The sequence below is a fragment of the Phocoena sinus genome, chromosome 17 (assembly GCF_008692025.1).
Source record: "Phocoena sinus isolate mPhoSin1 chromosome 17, mPhoSin1.pri, whole genome shotgun sequence".
In the NCBI taxonomy this organism is placed as follows: Eukaryota; Metazoa; Chordata; class Mammalia; order Artiodactyla; family Phocoenidae; genus Phocoena; species Phocoena sinus.
In genome coordinates, this window is record NC_045779.1 from 41761381 (window position 1) to 41784681 (window position 23301).

Below are 23301 nucleotides of genomic sequence, written 5' to 3' on the forward strand. Positions count from 1 at the left end.
GTGAGCTGCTGTCCTTTACTTCCAAGCTGTTCTTTAGGGGGGAACCGCTGAAGAGCCTTTTCATCTGCGCTGCCTCTATTAACTGTGCCCTGAGGAATTGTTTCTGTATGTTATTCTCTTCCCTGAAGCGTGGATTTAGGATGAGCTCCTAACATTGGCTGGGAATGACTATTCGAGTTCTGTTTTAGAGGTGTGTGGGGACCTCATTGCTTTGGTGAGGGATGCTTTATAGGTCTCCTAAATAGAAAAGGACAAACAGATATAAAGTGTAATAGAACGCACATTCTCTTTTTTTGGCCAAGCCCCCAAACGACAACATACTGACATTTGAAGCACATGAGGTAATCCGCCTCTTAGAGGAGAGAATTACCCACGCACTGAGTGTTGTGCCTATAATTTGTTTTCAAGTTATAAATAAAGCCACTGTGTTAGCCCACAGACAACCAGACTTCCTCAAGACATGAGGAAGACCGGCCCACATGGAGACAAATAAAACCAGCTAGTCTGACATGGAGGTCGTGTAATGCGTAATTGTTATTATACCGCATGGTAAGCAGTTAAAGCACTAATGGAAAACAGTTTGCACAAATGTCTGTAATTAGTATCCCGTTTGTAGAGCCAAACCACATTTTCCTTTTGTCTTCTCACTTTGGGTTGAGAGTGGTTGGCTAGGGGCCCCCTGACCCCCAAGATTAGGGAACATCTGCTCGACTTCTCCGGTTCTGTGGCCTGTAGAAGCCCAAAGCCCTCAGGCTGTGTAAGTCCCGGGGACCTTGTGTTCTCTGGGCTCCTCCAGGATGCCAGATTGTTTGTTTGTTGGAGCCTGAATCCTCCCGGCCTTCCGCTTGAACCTCTGACCCTTCTTCAGTTTCCACAAGGAAAATCACTCGTACCATATGCTCGTGGGTTTAATAGAATTTACTGGAAGACTGGGGGAGCCCAGGCAAGGTTGCCTCACATACCGCTCAGCAAACAACCTAAACATCTTCTTAGACGTGCCCCATCCTCTCCAGGAGCCTCCCACTCAGCGTTTCTCTGCAGAGCACTCAGCCTGCCTCCACCTTGCTAACTCCCATCCTGCCCTTCCCTTCTCCGGAGCGCAAAAAGTTCTCCTTGCGGCCTGCCCCGGTGATCCGCTGGGATCCGGGCATCTGCCGATGTCCACTTTCCATGGTCTGGCTTAGTCAATCCAGAGGAATTTCGAGACCAGCAACTAAAAAATAAAAAGTTTGATGTCATGAGCTGGGCCTTCCCCACACAGCAGGTTTGCCAGTCCCCGCTTGGTCCCACCTCAAGTCCTGAGGGCCCCAGGCTCTCCCAAGGGTCGGTCTGGCCTTGGCTCCCTCCTGTTCTAGGGCTGTGGGTGCAAAGAGCGTGATGCAGAAACTGCCTGGGTTAAAACAGACTGATTTGAGTGGAAGAGCAAGGAGGCCCGGGTCAGAGGGGCCTGAACCCAGGCAGTGGTTCTCAAGCTTCAGTAATTAAGAGTCACCCAGGGGACTTCCCTGGTGGCGCAGTGGTTAAGAATCTGCCTGCCAATGCAGGGGACATGGGTTCGATCCCCGGTCTGGGAAGATCCCACATGCCACGGAGCGACTAAGCCCGTGCACCGCAGCTACTGAGCCTGTGCGCCGCAGCTACTGAGCCTGTGCGCCGCAGCTACTGAGCCGTGATCTTGGTCTGGTGAACAGTGCAAAATTGTGCCAAGGGGAGGCTGTTCTGAGCCGCTCGTGGGGGCCTGTCCCTGCCGACGTGGAGAGAGACTCACTGGGCCCGGAGGGGAATGAGACACAGCTAGTTCCAGTTTTGAACCTTTAAGGTGTTCCAGGCCCCGTACAAATTACTAGAAATCAAAGAGTGAATAAAACAGCCAATTTTCTGCTCTCTTGGAGCTACATTCTTGCATGGAAGTAAATTGAATAAACAGCCAAGGTAGTTACGGTCCAAAGTGATTGCAGCCCCTGCCCAGATCAGTGTGCCGCACAGGACGTCTGGCCCAACTATAGCCACTCATTAAGTGTTTACCATGCGCCAGGAGCTCTCCTGAGTGCTTCATAGGCATCATCTCATTAACTCCGACATTGAGCTCTTCAGGTAGGTTTGGCATTCTCATTTTCCAGGCAAGGAAAATAAGGCACCAAAAGAGGTTAGACGATTTACTCAAGGTTCTGTGGCTAATAATGAGACCAAACCAGAACCCAAATCCTATTATGTGTGACTGCATGGGCCTAGCTTTTACCCACCATTTGATACTGTCCCATGATCCTTGAGGTGGAAGGCAACCCTGCCTCCAAGCCCACGAGGGCAGGTAGGTTCAAAGGCTCACTGTTCCCAGGGGAGACTCAGAACTCATTCACCAGGACTAACATTCAAATGATTGTTGTTCCCCCAAGTTAACTACCAAATCCTGAGATATTGTCATTGTACAGGATGATTGTGAGAGGGACTCTTAGGCGATGGCCTTCACACACACACACACACACACACACACACACACTATACCCACCATTTTCTATTCCAACCCTGCCTGTGTGGAGAGAGTAGGCAGACACAGCTGATTCATAGGTTCTTCGAGTGGAAACAGACCTTGTCTATCAGACTGTTAGCTGTCTTTCCCACTTAACCCAGGAATTCTGTTTCTTCCCGGTGTCCCACAGTGATGGTGCATGTCCAACCATCATCACCCATCTGGAACACCAGGTCATTACAAAGCACCTGTATCCCACCTCCAGATAGCGTGGATCTGTGGTCGAGCTGAAGTCCTACTCTCTGTAATTCCCACCTTTGATCCTATTTCTGCCATCTGAAGCTATATACCAAAAAGTTTATTTCCTTTTCCAACTAAAAAGAGAAAGCCCTTTGATTATTGAAGAGTGTAATCCCCCACTCCCCACTAATTTTCTCTTTTTCAGGGGAGGCATGAATACATCTTAAGGTGACTCGGATTTGGGTCTTTTCACTGTCCAGAAACCCTCTTCTGGACACCAGTTAGTCAGTGTCTCAAAATGTGCCCTTTCATTTAAAGACCAGATCAAGCACATTAAATAATCTTATGTTCAAAGTTTTGCCCACATGAGCAGTTTGGAATGTATTGGGGGCAACATTATGGATTCTTCTGTCCTCCAAAAAGGCTTCTCCATCCAAAACCATTACATAAGATATATACAAAAGCACTACCATAGTGCATAGCCCATAGGGCTCAATAGAAGTTTGTGTACTTCCCTTTCTCCATTTAAAAACGTGGGGGGAGGCAATCCTCATGAAGTGTGCCTATCTTCACATGTCTGTTTCCCTCTACCATTTCCCTCCCCTTGAATTCTTTTCCCACTAACAAGAAGGAACTTTATCTTGTTTTCTTTCTTTTTTTAAAAATAAGGAATTCTCCCTTTCTTTGCACCCCTTCTGGAATATTTAATCTGGAAGAATAAATATTCTTCCAGATTAAATATTCTTCCAGATTAAAGAATAAATATTCTTCCAGATTAAATAAAAATTAAATAAATTTAATTCTGGAAGAATAATGAAAATGCAACATTTAGAAAACTTCACTTGGCAAGAAAATGTAAACTTTCTTGTGCAGCTTTCTCATTTTTTCTTTCTCAAGAAACACACCAAATGCATTTTACAGCTTTCATGGTTCAGATATGTTCCTGACGTTATTTTCCCAAGCTACATAAGAGATTTAATAGCTTTTATTTTATTTATTATTTTTGGGTGGCCACACTGTGTGGCATATGGGATCTTCCCTGACCAGTGATCGAACCTGCACCTCCTGCCGTGGAAACATGGAGTCTTAATAACTGGACCGCCAGGGAAGTCCAATAGCTTTTATATTCGAGTTTAATCAAAGGGCATGACCCCTTTGATGTGACAGAAAAACAGTCACATTATTAAAAAGGGAAAAGAAAGCTATACCCAACATTCCTCATGAATGTGAATGCAAAAATTCTTAAAAACGTATCAAATAGAATCCATATATGTAATATAATCAAGACCAAATGGGATTTATCAAAAGAATGCAAGGTTGGTTTAACATTCAAAAATCAGTCAATATATGGCATGATACTATACACAGAAAATCCTAAAGATGCTACCAGAGAACTACTAGAGCTCATTAATGAATTCGGTAAAGTTGCAGGATACAAAATTTTTAAATTTATTTTTGGCTGTGCTGGGTTTTCGTTGCTGTGCGCAGGCTTTCTCTAGTTGTGGCGAGTGGATGCTACTCTTCTGTTGCAGTGCACAGGCTTCTCATCGCGGTGGCCTCTCTTGTTGCGGAGCATGGGCTCTCGGCACGTGGGCTTCCGCAGTTGTGGCACACAGGCTCAGTAGTTGTGGCTCACGCGCTCTAGAGCACAGGCTCAGTAGTTGTGGCGCACAGGCTTAGTTGCTCCATGGCATGTGGGATCTTCCCGGACCAGGGCTTGAACCCGTGTCCCCTGCATTGGCAGGCGGATTCTTAACCACTGTGCCACCAGGGAAGCCCTGCAGGATTCAAAATTACTACACAGAAATCTGTTGCATTTCTATACACTAACACTGAACTATCAGAAAGAGAAATTAAGGAAACAATCCCATTTACCATTGCATCAAAAAGAATAAAATACCTAGGAATAAACCTACTTAAGAAGGTAAAAGACCTGTACTTGGAAAACTATAAAGCACTGATGAAAGAAATTGAAGACGATACAAATAGATGGAAAGATATACTGTGTTCTTGGATTGGAAGAATTAATATTGTTAAAATGACCATACTACCCAAGGCAATCTATAGATTCAGTGCAATCCCTATCAAAATACCAGTGGCATTTTTCACAGAACTAGAGCAAATAATTTTGAAATTTGTATGAAACACAAAAGACCCTAAGTAGCCAACACAATCTTGAGAAAGAAGAACAGAGGTAGAGGAATCACACTCCCTGACTTTAGACTGTGCTACCAAGCTACAGTAATCCAAACAGTGTGTACTGACACAGAAACAGACACATAGATCAATGGAACAGAATAGAGAGCCCAGAAATAAACCCACACACTTATGGTCAATTAATATATTACAGAGGAGGTAAGAATATACAATGGAGAAAAGACAGTCTCTTCAATAAGTGGTGCTAGGAAAACTGGACACCTACATGTAAAAGAATGAAATTAGAACATTTTCTAACACCGTATACAAAAATAAACTCAAAATGTATTAAAGACCTAAATGTTAGATCAGAAACCACAAAACTCCTAGAGGAAAACACAGGCAGAACACTCTTTGACATATATCATAGTAATATGTTTTTGGATCTGTCTCTTAAAACAAAGGAAATAAAAGCAAAACTAAGCATATGGGACCTAATTAAACTTAAAAGCTTTTGCACAGCAAAGGAAACCGTTGACAAAACGAAAAACCAACCTACTGAATGAGATTATTTGCAAATGATATGATCGATAAGGGGTTAATATCCAACAGATATAAACAGCTCATACAACTCAACATCAAAACAGACAAACAACCCAATTGAAAAACGGGCAGAAGACCTGAACAGACATTTTTCCAAAGAGAACATGCAGATGCCCAACAGGTACATGAAAAGAAGCTCAACATCGCTAACCATCAGGGAAGTGCAAATCAAATTCACAATGAGGTATCACCTCACCCCCGTCAGAATGGCTGTCATCAAAAAGAACACAAGTAACAAATGTTGGCGAGGATGTGGTGAAAAGGGAACCCTCATACACTGTTGGTGAAGCCACTGTGGAAAACAGTATAGAGGTTTCTCAAAAAACTAAAAAAAGAACTACCGTACGATCCAGCAATTCCACTCCTGGGTATATATTCGAAAGAAACAAAAACGCGATACATGCACCCCAATGTTCATAGCAGCATTATTTACAATTGCCAAGATACGGAAGTAACCTAAGTGTCCATCAACAGATGAATGCATAAAGAAGATGTGATATATGTATACAGTGGAATACTACTCAGCCATAAAAAAGAATTAAATTTTGCCATTTGCAACAACATGAATGGATTTGGAGGGTATTATTTTGCTAAGTGAAATAAGTCAGACAGAGAAAGGTAAATACTGGAAGTTATCACTGATATGTGGAATCTAAAAAAATACAACAAATTAGTGAATATAATAAAAGGAAACAGACTCACAGGTATAAAGAACAAATTAGTGGTTACCAGTGGGGAGAGGGAAGGGGAAGGAGTAAGTAAGGGTAGAAGATTAAGAGGTACAAACTATTATGTATAAAATAAGCTACAATGGACTTGCCTGGTGGTGCAGTGGTTAAGAATCCGCCTGTCAATGCAGGGGACAAGGGTTCAATCCCTGGTCTGGGAAGATCCCACATGCTGCGGAGCAACTAAGCCCGTGCGCCACAACTACTGAGCCTGCAAGCCACAACTACTGAAGCCTGCGCATCTAGAGCCCATGCTCTGCAACAAGAGAAGCCACCCCAATGAGAAGCCTGCACACTGCGACAAAGAGTAGCCCCAGGGCTTCCCTGGTAGCGCAGTGGTTGAGAGTCCGCCTGCCAATGCAGGGGACACGGGTTCGTGCCCCGGTCCGGGAAGATCCCACATGCCGCGGAGCGGCTAGGCCCGTGAGCCATGGCCGCTGAACCTGCACGTCCGGAGCCTGTGCTCCACAACAGGAGAGGCCACAACAGTGAGAGGCCCGCGTACAGCAAAAAAAAAAAAAAAAAGAGAGTAGCCCCAGCTTGCTGCAACTGGAGAAAGCCCCTGCGCAACAATGAAGACCCAGTGCAGCCACAAAAAAAAGACTACACATACACACACACACACACACAAAACTACAAGGATATATTGCACAGCACAGGGAATATAGCCAACATCTTATAATAATTATAGAGTGAAACCTTTAAAAATTGTGAATCAGTGTATTGTACACCTGTAACTTATACAACATCAACTATACTTCAATAAAAATCAGTATAATTCAATTCTCCATATTAACAGATTAAAAAATGAAAAAATATAGGATCATTTCAATAGATGCCAAAAAAGCATTGGACAATACCCAACATTTGTTCATGATAAAAACTCTCAATAAGCTAGAAATAAAAGGGAAATTCCTCAACCCGATGAAGAGCACCTATGAAAAAACCTACAGTTAACATCATACTCAAGAGTAAAAGACTAAGTGTTTTCCTTTTAAGATAAGGAACAAGAAAGTACGTCCACTGCCACACTTCCATTCAACATTGGACTGGTTGCTTTAACTGATATAATAATGAAATAAAAAGAAATTAGAAAGTCATACAGATTGGAAAGGAAAAGGTAAAACTGTCTTTATTTACAGACTATGTGATTGCATATGTAGAAAAGCTAATAGAATCTTCAAAAAAGCTACTAAAATTAATTAATGAATTCAGCAAGGTTGCAAGATGAAAACTCAATATACAAAATTATTTGATTGTATTTTTATATACTGGCAACAAAAATCTGAAATAGACATTTAAAAAGTACCATTTTACACTAGTATCAGAAATATAGAAATTAGGGATAAATTTGACAAAAGATGTACATTGACAAAGACAAAAGATGTCTGCAATAAATTGAAGAAGACCTAAATAAATGGAGAGATATGTCAAATCATCGAATAGAAGACTTACTATTGCTAAGATGTCAGTTCTTTCCAAAATGACCTATAGATTCAAAGCAATCTCTATCAAAATCCTAGCAGAATTTTTTGGGTAGAAACTGATAATCTGATTCTAATATATAAAGGAAAATGAAAACAACTGAATAGTCAAATATGATTGATTCTTATTATTCACGATAGTTATGGTTTATAAGTCTCTGTTAACATTGAAATAGTGATTACTGGATCATCGTTCCTAGGGGAAGTACAGGGTTCGTTTCCTGAGAGCTTCTGGCCACAACATTTCGCCAATCGATACAGAACCTTGTTTTATGGGTGTTTCTGTTTAAACACACCTTATTGAGTGTATATTGTTGATTCACTAACATTGAACTCACAGCCAACAGCACTATTACTCATGCCTGAATGAAGCTCATCTAACACACATCTTTCCTCCAAAAGGCACATCACGGCCTTCTTGCCTTAGCAACGCTAGACAGCACTTCAACACTACTGTTAGGGGCCATTTTACACAGTGAGGTCACCAATAGAAAGCACAAAAATTTTTAAAAATATGGCCCTAGGGCTTCCCTGGTGGCGCAGTGGTTGAGAATCTGCCTGCCAATGCAGGGGAGACGGGTTCGAACCCTGGTCTGGGAAGATCCCACATGCCGCGGAGCAACTAGGCCCGTGAGCCACAACTACTGAGCCTACGTGTCTGGAGCCTGTGCCCCGCAACAAGAGAAACGGCGACAGTGAAAGGCCCGCGCACGGCGATGAAGAGTGGCCCCCGCTTGCTGCAACTAGAGAAAGCCCTCGCACAGAAACGAAGACCCAACACAGCCAAAAATAAAAATAAATAAATAAAAATTAAAAAAAAATATATGGCCCTAAATAGAACACCCAAAAAATGCTTATTTACAGTATGAGAGCTAAAACAAGAAGTCAGAGCATTGCTTGTTTGACCTTCACTGGGAAAGTGCATTAGGTGGCTCAATTTTTTCACCACTCTGTACAGATCCATGAATGGCCCTGAAAATGCTACAAGTATTGATTTTGGGTTCCAAGAAAAATTTTATCAAGTAGGTGAATTCGCAAATACAGAATCTGCAAATAATGAGGATCAACTAAAACTTTGAAATAAAGTTGTGGGGATCAAATTATCTTACTTGAGGACTGACTGTAAAGCAGCAGTAATCAAAACAGTGTGGTATTGGTGTAATGATGGACAACACCTGAGCAGAATATAGTCCAGAAATAGACCCACACGTATATGGTGAAGTGTTTTTTGACAAAGGTGCCAAGGCAATTCATGGGGAAAAAATAATGTCATCGACAGATGGTGTTAACAACAATTGGATTGCCATGTGCCAAAAAATGCACATTGACCCTTACATCACACCATGTACAAAAATTTATTCAAAATTGATTTAAAATGTTAATATAGAGTAGAAACATTTAAATGTCTAGATGAAAATGAAAGAAAAAATTTTGATGACCCTGGGTTTGGCAAGGATTTTTTAAATAGGACACAAAACATAAAAGAAAAACTCAGTAAATTGAACATCATCAAGATTAAAACATTTGCTCTTCCAAATACACTGCTATTAAAGGGAAAAGGTCAAGTCACAGACTGGAATTAAATATTTGCAAATATATATCCAACAAAGGACCTTAGAATTTATAAAGAATTCTTACAACTCAATAATAGAAAAATAAACAGCCCAGTCAAAATGGGCAAAAGAGGTTTTCCCTGGTGGCGCAGTGGTTGAGAGTCCGCCTGCCAATACAGGGGACACGGGTTCGTGCCCCAGTCTGGGAAGATCCCACATGCCGCGGAGCGGCTGGGCCCGTGAGCCATGGCCGCTGAGCCTGTGCGTCCGGAGCCTGTGTTCCGCAACGGGAGAGGCCACAACAGTGAGAAGCCCGCGTACAGAAAAAAAAAAAAAAAAAAAGGGCAAAAGATTTGAATAGACACTAAACCAAAGAAGATATATAAAGAAGAGATGCTCAAACTTATTAGATACTAAGGAAATACAAATTAAAGCCACAATGAGATACCACTATACTTCTACTAGATTGGATACATTTTAAAATATTGACCATGCCAAGTATTAGCAAAGTTGGGAACAGAATTATCATTGTTCTTGGTAGGAATGTAAAATGGTTCAACCACTTTGGAAAACAGTTTAGCAGTTTCTTACAAAGTTAAGTGTGTACCTACCATAATTCCACTTTTAGGCATTTACTTAAAAAGTTTATATCCAAACAAATGTTTATAGCAGCTTTACTTGTAATAACCTAAAACTGGAAACAGCCCAAATCATCAACAGGTGAATTCTTAACAAATTGTGATATATGCGTACAATGTAATACTACTAGGCAATGAAAAGAATGAACTATTGACCCATGCAGCAAGCTGGATAAATGTCAAAATAACCGTGTTGAATGAAAGAAATGAGACAAAAAAAAAAGAGTACATATTGTAGGATTCCATTTATATGAAATTTTAGAAAATGGTAACTAATCTATGATCAGCAGATTAGTGGTTGCCTGGGGCCAAGGGGAGAGAAGGGACAGGTGGAGGGATTACAGAGGGGCACTAGGAAACTTTGGGGATTTGGAGGTGATGGATATGTTATCTTGATTATGGTGATGATATGTTGATATGTCAAGTTTACCAGCTTGTCTGTGTTGAATATGTGTAGTTTATTGTACGTCATTTAAATTCAATAATATATATGTATGTATATATATATGTATTTTCAGAACAGTGTGGTTTGGGAAGGTAACTGGTGCTGAGACAGAAGGCTGCAAGAGAAGAGATTGGAGAAAGAGTCATGGAACAATCAGGGAAGGCTTTGGGGAATAGGGGTTTTTCTAGCAAATCAAAGAAGAGAAGAGAAATGTAGATCTTGTTGTCTTTAGGGGATGCTAACTGTACAGACTGCCTCTTTGGAATAGTTTGTTTGGGACATTAGTGAGGGATGAGGAAGGGAATTTAAGCTGGAACAAATTATGGAGTGATTTGATTCTCAAGCTGAGTTCCAGCTGCTGTCTTTGGTGGATAGAGGGGCTGAACACAGGGTGTCAAGGGGAAAACCACATTTTAGTAAGTTGACCGTGGCAGTAATATATACAGAGGATTCGAATTAGGTGCAGAAATACCATCCATCCATCCACTCATTCATTCATTTATTCATTCAGTACTTACTGATTCCCCTCTATGAGCCAGACGCTCTTGTGGTGTGTGGGAGAAAAGTGTTTCCTCTTATATGTTTGAGACCCAGGACCCTCCAAGAACACTCAGATCTTGGCTTCCCTTGTGCTCTGCACGTGCAGAGCAGAACATGGACGATGCAATCAGTTTACAGTTCAAATCAGTTCAGTCAATTCAGTGCATGTGTTTCTTATGCCCATGGAGTTAATTAGGAGATCACAGCAATAATCCCCGCCCCAGGGAGGAGTTTATGACCGAAGATGGGGAATGGTGGGTGAGGGTTGTTAGAATTTAAACTGATAAATAACTTAAGAGAGGAAAACTGGTTTTGCGGGGAAGGCAGTGAGTCCGGGCGAGAGCCCACACAAGTGGTTGGATGCAGCTGGAGATGAAAAAGAAAATGCCTGGCTGGATACGCTTGGTGGTGGTAATTGGCCCTGAAGATGGATGCAATCTTGGAGGGAGGAAGGGAGTGTGGAAAGGGGAGGTCAAGGTCTCAGCTTTGGGGGCTGCCCCCAGAGCTGAGACAGCACGGAGCAAGTGCAAGAGCGAGCAGACCGCGTGCGTGCACACGAACGGGCGGCTTTGCGGGTCAACTTGTTAGGAATGCAAATTCCTAGGCCCTACTCACCCCAGACCTACTGAATCAGGGACTCCAGGGATGCAGCCTAGGAGGGTGTCTTTTTAACATCCTTTTAAAGCCCTCCAGGGGATTCTGGTCAAGTTTGAAAACCACTGCCCCCGCTGTTTTAAACTAGATCTCTCCCTGGGAGATTGCACTCCTCAGGGAGTTCATATTGAGAACGTGACGATGTGACTGACAGCCGTTTGGAAATTGCAAAGCACTCTGCATGACTAGGGCGTTATGCGTTCACTCTTATTTACCGTTTTGATCAACCTCGTTCAGTCAGATTTACTTATGTTTTCAGGCTTTGTTTTGGGGATCCTCCTCTTTTCCCCTTCCGAAAAGAAAACGAAAATCTCGTTCATGAATAGGAGAACTGATTGAAAACGAATGAAGCCGTTGGGGGAGGAGGGATGCGAGGCACAGCTGGAGTTTGCCTGGAAGGACTGGTTTGTTCTTCTGGGTGACATTGGGTTGGTGGTGTTTCTTCCAGCGGAGATAAGGCTGATGGCTCACATTTACCGCTGAAAGTCTTTAACTCCAAACCGCAGCTGTCAAAATAAGATTAGGGCTTTCAGACATGATGGAAGAAGGGGGATGGTCCCCAAAATGCAGGCTTAGGCTTGGCAGATGTTTGCAGAGCCCTAACTCCAAGTGAGTTTTTGGGGTTGGAGCAGGCAGAAATGGTGTTGTTTCCCAGCTGAGTGAAATAACAGCTCTGATAATAAATTTCTCTTCTCTCTCGCTGTGATACATAATTTCTGATTTCTACATCTCAAAGCTAAATAGCAGCAGGAGCCGTAAAAAAAAAGTGGAGCATGTCTTTAAAGGTGTTCATTTTGCTCTAAGTCCAGAGGAGAAATTAAACTGTCATCGGTGTCGATAGCACGCCACGCGGCTTGTCTAAAATTCTGAAAAGTCAGTAAAAAGCCTTTGATCTCGCCCAGGGTGATGTCAGGCACAGCCACTGCAGTCCTTGTCCCGTGCCTCTCATCCAGTGTAACCAGATGGAAGTTTTCCAAGTTCTTGGGCCGAGGCGCTGTGCTAGGGTTCCAAGATCGCACACTGAGGAAGGCCCTTAAATCTAGAATGGCTGTGAGCCTCAGGGGAACGCTCGGGAAGGCTTTGAGCGTAGCCCTGGGGCTCTTAGTTATCAAATCCTCCCTGATTTATTTCACTTAGGAAGACTGAGCAGATGCAGTTAACATCGCTCCTAAAATTCTCCAGGAAACAAGAGAAGCAAGCGTAGAGTTTGTTGAGATCTTTTGTTACAAAATTCAACATTGCCTACTTTGCTGTGTCAGATCAATTCAGCATAGAACTCACAAACCAAAACTTAGTCACGGATACACTGATGTCATCTAAAGAAATCTGAATCTAGTGGGGGGTTCATAGGCACCCAATAAAGTGATATTGTATTAGAATTGTGATGTAGGCAAAACTTGGTTGGGGTTCTCCTTTCCTCCATGCTTAACTAGGCCTGCACCACCAAGACCTTTTTTTACCCTAAACTAGGAAAAAAGGAGACTAACATTTGTTGAGTACCTCCCATCTCTCAGACGCTTTATCATCTATATTATCTCATTTAACCCTGCCGTAAGATGTTTTCTCCACTTAATTATTTAACCTCTAGGAAAATTCAGTCTCACAGAGATCACTTATATGAAGTCACGCAGGTCACCTCGCTGAAGCCAGGTCTGGCTCCAAAGGCAATATTCTTTTCATTCTATCTGATTGCTTCCCTTAAGCCCTATGGAAAGAAACGTAACTGCCCCTTATCTCCTCCTCCAAGATTCAACCCCCTTGATCCCTACTTTTTCATATTACCTCCCTCAGGTCCTTGTATAAAATAATCTTTTCTGTGAGACCACCTTCTGACCACACTATTTAAAGCAGAAGCTCCCTTTCCTCCATACTCCCAACCCCCCTTTCCTGCTTAATTTTGTTCTATAGCACTTCTAAGATCTAACGTTTTATATATATATATATATATATATATTTTTTTTTTTTTTTTTTTTTTTTTTTTTTTTGCGGTACGTGTGTCTCTCACTGTTGTGGCCTCTCCCTTTGCGGAGCACAGGCTCCGGACGCGCAGGCTCAGCGGCCATGGCTCACAGGCCCAGCCGCTCCGCGGCATGTGGGATCCTCCCGGACTGGGGCATGAACCCGTGTCCCCTGCATCGGCAGGCGGACTCTCAACCACTGCGCCACCAGGGAAGCCCCTGTAATATATATTTTTACCTGTTTATGTTGTTTATGTCTGGCCCCTGTCCATGGTATGCTAGTAAATGTTTAACAACCAGGTCTCCACGGGGGAAAAGCTCCAATTTGCAATGTTCACCAATTCCTGTGTTGTCAATACTACCACCGTGGCTGATTTCAAGCCACCCACTTGGCCTTGCTGAACGCAGAGTTGGGAAGGAGTGGGCACGGTCTGTCACTGTGAGTCACTAGGAGCTGGCTTCCCACTTGAATATCCGCTACATAGGGACAGAGATTGATTGATTTTTTAAATCTATTTTATTCACTGTTTTCCTCTCAGCCGTTTGAGCAATTTGACGAATGAATGAATTCAGTCATTCAAATATATTTTTAAAAATTGACCACATGCCAAACACCGTGCTAGTTATTTGAGCTGGAGGGCTGAACAGAGCAAGCACTGCCTTCAGATGGCAGGGGAAGTAGACATGAAATTAACAATTGCAAATTAAGTGTTGTTATAACTGTGGTAAGGGAAGCCAGTGAAGGGGAACTTGACCTCTAAAAGGGCCTGGTCAGATAAGAGCCCCCCATCCCTGAGTACTCCAGGCTGGTGACTGTCAAGTCAGATCAACACGTGTCCGCTAAGCACCTGCTATGTGAAGTGTGTGGTGTCACAGGCACCCTGAAGACCACCGAAGACTTATCCTGTGCCTTTCAGAGCTTACAGCCTGGGTAGGACTGATGAGTGAGGAATGACGGACAACCCTGTATTTCAGGTGTTGGGTCCATTCATCCATTCATCACAAGCACTTAATGAGCACCTACAACGTGCCGGGCACTGTGCTAGGTACCAGGGATGCAGCAGACAGTAAGGCAGCTGGTTCCTTAGCTGTCATGAGAATTCTGGTGTCTGCAGCTGGGGGCTGGCTCCCCGATGTCATTGTACTCTTCTGGGAGAGGAATATCTCTTGCTGGGGACGAGGAGAGGTACAGAGACTCGGGAAACATTTTATTCCCATCTCACTCATCTTCCCAGGACCCCATTTCTGATGGAGCAGATGTTTTAGGACTCTAGGAACATCCCTGTTGGGAGGCAAGGGGTATGGGACTTTGTCACTGTTCATTCAGTAGACGAACACTTATGGGGCACCAACTACATGCGCTAGAACACTGGGGAATCAAAACTGAGTCAGACCAGATCATTCTCATGGGGCAGACAGACCTGTGATCTGGTCCTTCTGATACTGTGGGCTAAATGCATAAGTGCTCTAGTGGAGCTGTGTGTATAGGGCTAGAGGAGCCCAGAGGAAGGAGACTCTAAGCGCAGCCAAGCTGAAGAAGGCTTCCTGGAGGAGGTGACATCGGGCTGAAGTCAGTAGCCATGAGTGGGGGTAACAGGGTAGAGAAGGCTTGGAAGGGTAATGGGAGCTCTGAATCCACTGCTTCTCCGACGCCCACAGTTTTATCACCCTTCAGTGAAATCCTCCCAGGCTGTGAGAAAAAGAAGTGCTGTTTTCCTAAAGAATAAGGAATCATCCAAAAACATCTGTATTTGTTTCAAATGGAAGCGACCACTGCCAGAAAAACAACGAAGTTGTTTTGTGAGAACCTAGCCTGTATTTATTCCTTACTCTTTGTTTAATTAAATTAATCCTCCATGGTTTCCTTTGGGACAGTACAGATCACTAGTGGCCATAAATCCCCAGTGTTCTAAAGACGGTATGAAAGGCCTGAGGCCAGCTGGTAGGCCTGCTGTTCGTGGGATCGTTCTTCTGGAACTCCTGTTCCTACCACACTTTGCACCCTCACTTAGTGTCCGGGGTCTTTTAGCCACTTGGAGAGGGGTCCAAGGACAGCAAAAAAATCTGAGATTTGCTTAAAAGAAGAATCTGAGCCTGAAGACTCAGTTGATAAAGGGGGAGGCTGACTCTTGCATCTGGGCCCCTTCCCCTTGAATGATTGTGAGGACTTTTATCCTGTAGGTTCAATGGCTCTCAACCTGGCTGCACACTGGAGTTATCTGGGAGCTTTAGCAAACAGTGTTGCCTGCATCCCAGCCCCAGCTGTCTGATTTAAGGCGTTGGGCTGGGCATGAGGATTTTCCAAAGGTCCCCAGATGGTTCTAATGAGCAGCGAGGTCATGCTCTGGTAGATGGGACCCTGTAGTGATTCATGGCTGTCCTGTTCCGGAAGGCATAATCATCTCATTGCCTCTCTACCTACCTTTTGGGGGGAAGTCTTGGGGGGAAAATGCTTATTGCTTCAAGATCCTGGTTCACTGCTTTTATTTTATTTTATAAAGACACGTTTTATTTTTTTAATTTTTATTTTTGGCTGTGTTGGGTCTTCCTTGCTACGCGCGGGCTTTCTCTAGTTGCGGTGCACGGGCTTCTCACTGCAGTGTCTTCTCTTGTTGTAGAGCACAGGCTCTTGGCGCCCGGGCTTCAGTAGTTGTAGCACGCAGGCTTCAGTAGTTGTGGCTCACGGGCTCAGCTGTGGCTCGCGGGCTCTAGAGCGCAGGCTCAGTAGTTGTGGCGCACGGGCTTTGTTGCTCCGCGGCATGTGGGATCTTCCCAGACCAGAGATCGGACCCGTGTCCCAAGCACTGGCAGGTGGATTCTTAACCACTGCGCCATCAGGGAAGTCCTCACTACTTTTAAGATGCTACTTTCAAAGGGGTTCTTTTGTACCATTGATTTTTTTCATTATTATAAAAGCTCTTTGTATAAGCTCTTGTTAGAAAATTCAAAATCAGATCATTATAAATAAGAGAAAAAAATTACTTAAACTGCCACCACTCCTTCGTAACCACTGCTAGGCAGGATTCCTGCTGGACACAGAGAGGAGGCAGAGCAGCTGTGGGAGCTGAGAAGGGGGACCCAGGTGGAGAAGCTCCTACCCCCCCACCTTCAGAGATGGGCTTGGGATTTGGGGGTACGTTGTTCCAGTGTACTGGGGTGTCATTTTCCAGCCATCAGGACTTTGTGCAGGGACGCTCTCCTCCCAGTTAGGGAGCCTAGCAAGGGAGACACAGTAAATACATCACTACATAAATGCCTATGTGATTAACATTGTGATACATGCCAGGAGGGAGAAGTGCAGGGAGAAGTGCACTGACATGCACTGACAGCCGATGGGTGGGGCCCAGAGCTCTGAAGAACAATTGAAGGTCCTCCTGTCAAGTGGCTGATTTTCCCATCAACGTGCAAGCAAACCCAAGCTACTTTGGCTTCGAATTCAGAAAACTGCTGTTCCCAAAGCAGTGATTTTCATTTATCTGTTCTAGAAGTCCTTTATATTTCCCAGAGCTAAAAGAAACTGTGATGCAACCAGAATTATCCTTCCGAAGCACAACTCAGGTAAAATGACCCATGTCCCTTTTGAAGGCTTTTACCTTGAGTGGTCCCCACTGCCTGCTGAGCACAGTTCAGACCACGCAGCCTGATTCCAGGCCCTCTGCCTTCTGGTGTCAATTGTCCTTCCGATGCTCCCTCCTGCTACTTCCCTTGGAATTCCCAGAGTGGAAGTCAGCTACCATGCCTGTCCTGCTTTCCTCGGTTTCTGCACATTTACTGTTCCCTCAGCCCTGGGTCCATTTCCCTTTCTCCATTCTCTCCCGCTTGCCTGCCAGCCTTTTCTGAGGGATCCAGCCTTGGCTGGCAGTAATCCATCCCCATTCTGAACTCCCATTGTATTGGCAGCATCTCTCTTCTGGATTTCTAGCATGTTCTATTTTGTATTTAGGATGCATCTGATAGCTACTCTGGCCTTCCCAGTCCTCAAATGGGGCTAGGTTGTTCTACCTAAGGACCGTTTTTTTTTTTTTTTTTGTGGTACGCGGGCCTCTCACTGTTGTGGCCTCTCCCATTGTGGAGCACAGGCTCCGGACGCACAGGCTCAGCGGCCATGGCTCACGGGCCCAGCCGCTTCGCGGCATGTGGGATCCTCCCAGACCGGGGCACGAACCCGTGTCCCCGGCATCGGCAGGTGGACTCTCAACCACTGCGCCACCAGACAAGCCCTACCTAAAGACCTTTGCATTCACTGTTCTTTCAGTCAGAAACACTCTTTACATCCAGTGTTAGTTTCAGGTGTACAATGTAGTGATTCAATATTTTACATTTTCATTATATACTTTTTGAAATAATCACCACAATAAGTCCAGTTACCATCTGTCACCATACAAAGTTGTTACAGTATCATTGATTATATTCCCTATGTGTACATTACGTCCCTGTGACTTATTTATTTTATAGCTGGAAGTTTGTACCTCTTAATCCCCTTTACCTATTTCATTCATATCCTTAACCCGTCCCCTCTGGCAACCACCAGTTTGTTCTCTGTATCCATGAGTCTGTTTCTGTTTTGTTATGCTTGTTCACTTGTTTTGTTTTTTAGATTCCACATATAAGTGAGATCATATGTATCTGTCTCCCTCTGTCTGACTTATTTCACTTAACATAATACCCTCAAGGTTCATCCATGTTGTCACAAATGGCAAAATTTCATTCTCTTTTTATGGATGAGTAACATTTCATTGATTATATGTAGCACATCTTCTTTATCCATTCATCTGTTGATGGACACTTAGGTTGCTGCCATATCTTGGCTATTGTAAATAATGCTTCAGTGAACATAGGGGTGCATATATCTTTTTGAATTAGTGTTTTTGTTTTTCTTTGGATAAATTCCACTTCCGAGTTTTTATCAGAAATGCTCTTCCTAGAACTTTACATTACTAACCCTTAGAGTACCAGCTGTGTGTCGGCAGGAACCCCTTTATCTGTTTGGTTCACCACTATATCCCCAGTGCCTGGAATAAACTAGGTGCTTCATTGACTGAATAAATGAAAAGTATCTGATGATTCAGATTTTTCTTAGGTCTCTGGCTTAAGCTTGTAACTAACTGTAAATTTTGTCACTCTTTAATTATTCACCGTGATTTTTGCATGAGCTGAAGCTTTTTTTGATTCTTGCTATTTTCCTTATATCTGGATCCATGGGAAATCTCAGTTGGAGTTCCCAATTGGAAATATAAGATAGAAATAGACTGGTAAGGGAGGAATTTGCATCTATAATTTTTTCATCTACTTTATTGATTTGGGAATGAAAATAATTCTTTTACTATTTTAAAACCAGAATCCTTATTTGTGGAATCTTAGACCTAAATGTTTTTTCATCTTATGATGTAGCTTTTATTTTTTAAAAAAAATTTAACACATTTGATAGAGGTGATGAATATATCAGCCTTTATCTTTTTTATCAATTTGATATGTTATAATTATCTAAAAGCATAATAAACTATAAAACTCAAAGACCTAGGAGATTACATTAAAGCGTAGCCATTGGATTCAGGGATTAATCCAGCTTTCTATGTATTAAGTTTTTACCATAGCTGTCATAGTGGTAACTTCTGGAAAACAATTTTTAATATATTCAACCCCTTTAATGCTCTTTGATTTTCTCCAGCTTTAATGGTAAAGTCACTCAAAGAGCTACTTATGAAACCAAGCTGTTCTCCTTGCTGAGAAATAATGCCATCATGTCAGCCTGTTTCTTCAAAGGAGAGACTGAGTCGGTGATGGAGTGAAAATGCCTTTAACCATTTCATCCTCTGATAGATTCTTAGTTCCACGGCAGTAAAGGCACTGCTGTGAATGTGTTCTTACATTGCATTTGAGTAAATAGCCAGGGCCCAGCACTAATAAATATTTGACCAAAATAGAATTGTTAATAGCCATACATTCATTTCTCCCTAGTAATCTTTGTTACCTCTACCTAACCTCCTTTGGCTTCCCATTTTCCTCATTTATGGGATGAATAAGTAGAGCACAAAGAGGATTTTGAAAGGTCCTTCTGATAGAGAAATGGAATGAGGAAAAGTATGTCCAAAGAGACTAATGCAGACTTGGGAATAAGGGGCTCTTCTAGACCTGCCATGCTTTTGGTGGAGTAGCAGGTCTTTTCACTGTGCTCTCTCTCAGCTTCTGCAAAATGTCAAAGACAGCACCGGGTTACCTTGGTGAGACTGTGTATATCGGTGTGTACCTTGGTGAGACTCTGATGACAAAGCCTTTTAGTTCTCAAAGAATAGGAATGGTACTTGATGCAGACAAGCGCAAATACCTGCTTGTGATAACTTCAGTCCTCAAGAACCATCCAGATGTTTTCAGAACGCTTTCATTGAGATGGGAAAAATACAAATTCGTGGGGTTTTTTAATTAATTAATTTATTTGGCTGCACTGGGCCTTGGGTGCGGCATGCAGGATCTTCATTGCCTCGTGCAGGATCTTTAGTTGTGGCATGGGGCTCTTTTAGTTCCGGCATGTGGAATCTAGGTCCCTGAACAGGGATCGAACCCATGTCCCCTGCGTTGGGAGCACCGAGTCTTAACCACTGGACCACCAGGGAAGTCCCACAAATTGATGTTAATTTTAAATTATTTAATGCATTTAATAGAGATGAATAATTCCAACTTTGAAAAATGAGTTTTTCTATATACATAGAAACACACCCGAGTGTTAACAGCGGTGGCCTCTGGATGGTAGGACTGCAGGTGGGGGATTACAGGTGAATTTTCTTTTCTATTTTTTTCTATGTTTCCCAAATTTTCCACTATGATCTTATAACGTTTTCAGTGGTTTTTTTTTTTTTTGCGGTACGCGGGCCTCTCACTGCTGTGGCCTCTCCTGTTGCGGAGCACAGGCTCCGGACGCGCAGGCTCAGCGGCCATGGCTCAGGGGGGCAGCCGCTCCGCGGCATGTGGGATCTTCCCGGACTGGGGCACGATCCCGTGTCCCCTGCATCGGCAGGCGGACTCCCAACCACTGCGCCACCAGGGAAGCCCATAAAGGTTATTTTTTAAAATTAATTAATTTACTTTACTTATTGATTTTTGGCTGCGTTGGGTCTTCGTTGCTGCGTAGGCTTTCTCTGGTTGTGGTGAGCGGGGCCTCCTCTTCATTGCCGTGCGCGGGCTTCTCATTCAGTGGCTTCTCTTGTTGCGGAGGATGGGCTCTAGGCACGCGGGCTTCAGTAGTTGTGGCTCAGGGGCTCTAGAGAGCAGGCTCAGTAGTTGTGGCGCACGGGCTTAGTTGCTCTGCAGCGTGTGGGATCTTCCCGGGGCAGGGCTCGAACCCGTGTCCCCTGCACTGGCAGGTGGATTCTTAACCACTGCGCCACAAGGGAAGCCCTAAAGGTTATTTTGACAAGCGCTGTAGAGTTGCTTATTGATGGCCGAGGGTCACCGAGGGTCACCTCCTTGAGAGCCATGTTCTAATGGTATGGCTTTGCCCCAGTCCAGGACCTGTGTGCAGCGGAGGACCACGGCTGTGAGCAGCTCTGCGTGAACCTGCTGGGCTCCTTTGTCTGCCAGTGCTACAGTGGCTACACCCTGGCCGAGGATGGGAAACGGTGTGTGGGTGAGTATCCCACCCAGCCTTGCTTGATGGGGAAACACAAGAGAAGCTAGTAAGAAGGGAGAGGGGTGCCCACATATCCAATTGCTCTCCTTTGAGTTTCAACAAAGTGGTCCAAGTTCTCTGGTCTAGTTGTTAGTCAGAATTTGAACTTTAAAGACTTCGTTTGTGGCTGAGGTTAGCATTTTCTCATTCTGGGTCCTCAGCAAAAGGCATATTTATGATAATCTATGTAAACAAAATTGTCCGTTACTGATTCCCTTGGAAAGGACTGGGCGGATTTTCATTCAGTTTGGAAGGTATGTCTGGGCTGGCCTGACTTCAGTATAGCTCACGTGTTATACACGAGGTCCAGTTGGTGGTGGGTAAGGTGGCTGAGTGGCACCTCGAAGAGGCAGGCAGCCTTCCTTCTAAGTACGGATCTGCAGTTCAGTGACAGGCCCCAGTGACCGCCAGGTGTAAGAGGCCAGCTGTGTGTAGTGAGACACCACGGTCAGAGAAGACAAATAGCGGCCTCAAATGCTGGTCCTGGGTAAGCAGTCTCAAGGGCGGTGCTCGGAACTACAGGCACTGGCTCACAGTCAGCTGAGCGGTTTCCCATTGAGTGGCAACTCCACATTGCGAGGGCCGGTGAGAGGTGTGGGGATGGCATCTAATTTCTTCGGTGATGGATAACGGTTTTCATCGGCACCTGCAGGGCAGACCATTGAATCTCTAATATGCATGTGGCACCTCCCAGTTTGTCTGCAAAGCCCTTTAAACTTGCACAGCCTCATTTATCTTTCCACCAACAAACAGTGCCCGGCAAATAGTAGGTGTTCAGTAAACTGAGCTGGATACTTATGAGGCAGAAAATCCATAAGGAAAGGAAGGAAAAGGACTTGACTGACATCAGAACTGGAACCTTCATTTTCTAACTCTGGATCCTGCATGTCCTGTTCCATATTCTGTTGCTTTCAGAGGACCTGTTCTGTTCTGCTTCCCACAAACAGTCAGTGATGATTTTTTTGCACATAGAACTTACGCTTTCCAGCGCACTGTGATTCTTAGCTGAGGATGGGAAAGGAAAAAGCAACAAAAGTGCAGGTGGGGCCTGTTCTTTGCAGGTGATGATGAGAATAAAATGGGTTTGTTTGTTTGTTTTTACACACTGATGGAGATTAAAACGGCCCTCATCAGACGTCCACAAATGGAATTGGTCTCCTAAGCCTGCGTTGTTTTTCCCCCTTATTCTGTGGGTCGTGACTGTGATAGGTAGCAGGGTACCACATCCATTAACACTGGCAAAAAAGAAGCCAATGTGGAAACACCAGCTTTTACTTTTTTTCTTCATTACTTTTTATTATGCAAGTAATCTATTTTCATTGAGGAACTTAAAACAGACGAGAAAAGCACTATTAATAGATTGTTGTATTTTCTTTTTTTTTTAACATCTTTATTGGGGTATAATTGCTTTACAATGGTGTGTTAGTTTCTGCTTTATAACAAAGTGAATCAGTTATACATATACATATGTTCCCATATCTCTTCCCTCTTGTGTCTCCCTCCCTCCCACCCTCCCTATCCCACCCCTCTAGGCGGTCACAAAGCACCGAGCGGATCTCCCTGTGCCATGCGGCTGCTTCCCACTAGCTATCTACCTTACGTGTGGTAGTGTGTAGCTTGTTGTATTTTCTGCCAGACCTTTCCCCACATAAGTATCTACTTCTAAACATTTTGTTAATGTTTACCAAAATGAGGTCATACTCTCTATTTTGTTTTACATACATATTTTTCCCTTACCAGTTGTTAAATGGGGAGAAACTTTGGGTGCTGTTGTGTCAGAAGGAAATCAGTTGGAAGTAAGGCCAGTGGCTGAGCTACAGGATACAGGTTGAGGGTGTCTGGTTAATTAGGGTGAGAGAAGGAACAGGGAGGGCCCAGAGCTTGTGTGAGTGATGGGGAGTTGGCGGCACAGGGGCATTAGGGGCCGTGGCTGGGGCAGGAGACCAACCTTGGCCCTTGGGAAACTGGAAGGCAGTGGGGAGCCCAGGTCTCTGGGTGTTGCCAAATAATTGCCTAAAGGTCCTCCGTAGTAGACAGCCTTTGAGTCTCTAAGGGTTTTGCTGAAACTTCTGGAGTTTGACATTTACTGAAGAGCAACAAGCATGAGAAGAAATGCTGTGGTTGCCGGGGAGCTGGCATGGGCTGTGTTTATTAGAGATGCGTGTTGCTCTTTCGCCGCTGTCAGTGTGTAA

At 43.9% G+C, this 23301-nt stretch overlaps 1 protein-coding gene across 5 annotated transcripts in view; it reads left to right on the top strand.

The window, feature by feature from the left end:
* The window catches only part of MATN2 (matrilin 2), a 155508-nt gene that overhangs the window by 63219 nt on the left and 68988 nt on the right, over positions 1-23301 (top strand). For all 5 annotated transcript variants that reach the window (XM_032610116.1, XM_032610112.1, XM_032610115.1 and 2 more), the window contains one exon: positions 20945-21067. In XM_032610116.1, the coding sequence (XP_032466007.1) occupies positions 20945-21067 (123 nt within the window). The remainder of the gene's footprint in view (positions 1-20944; positions 21068-23301) is intronic.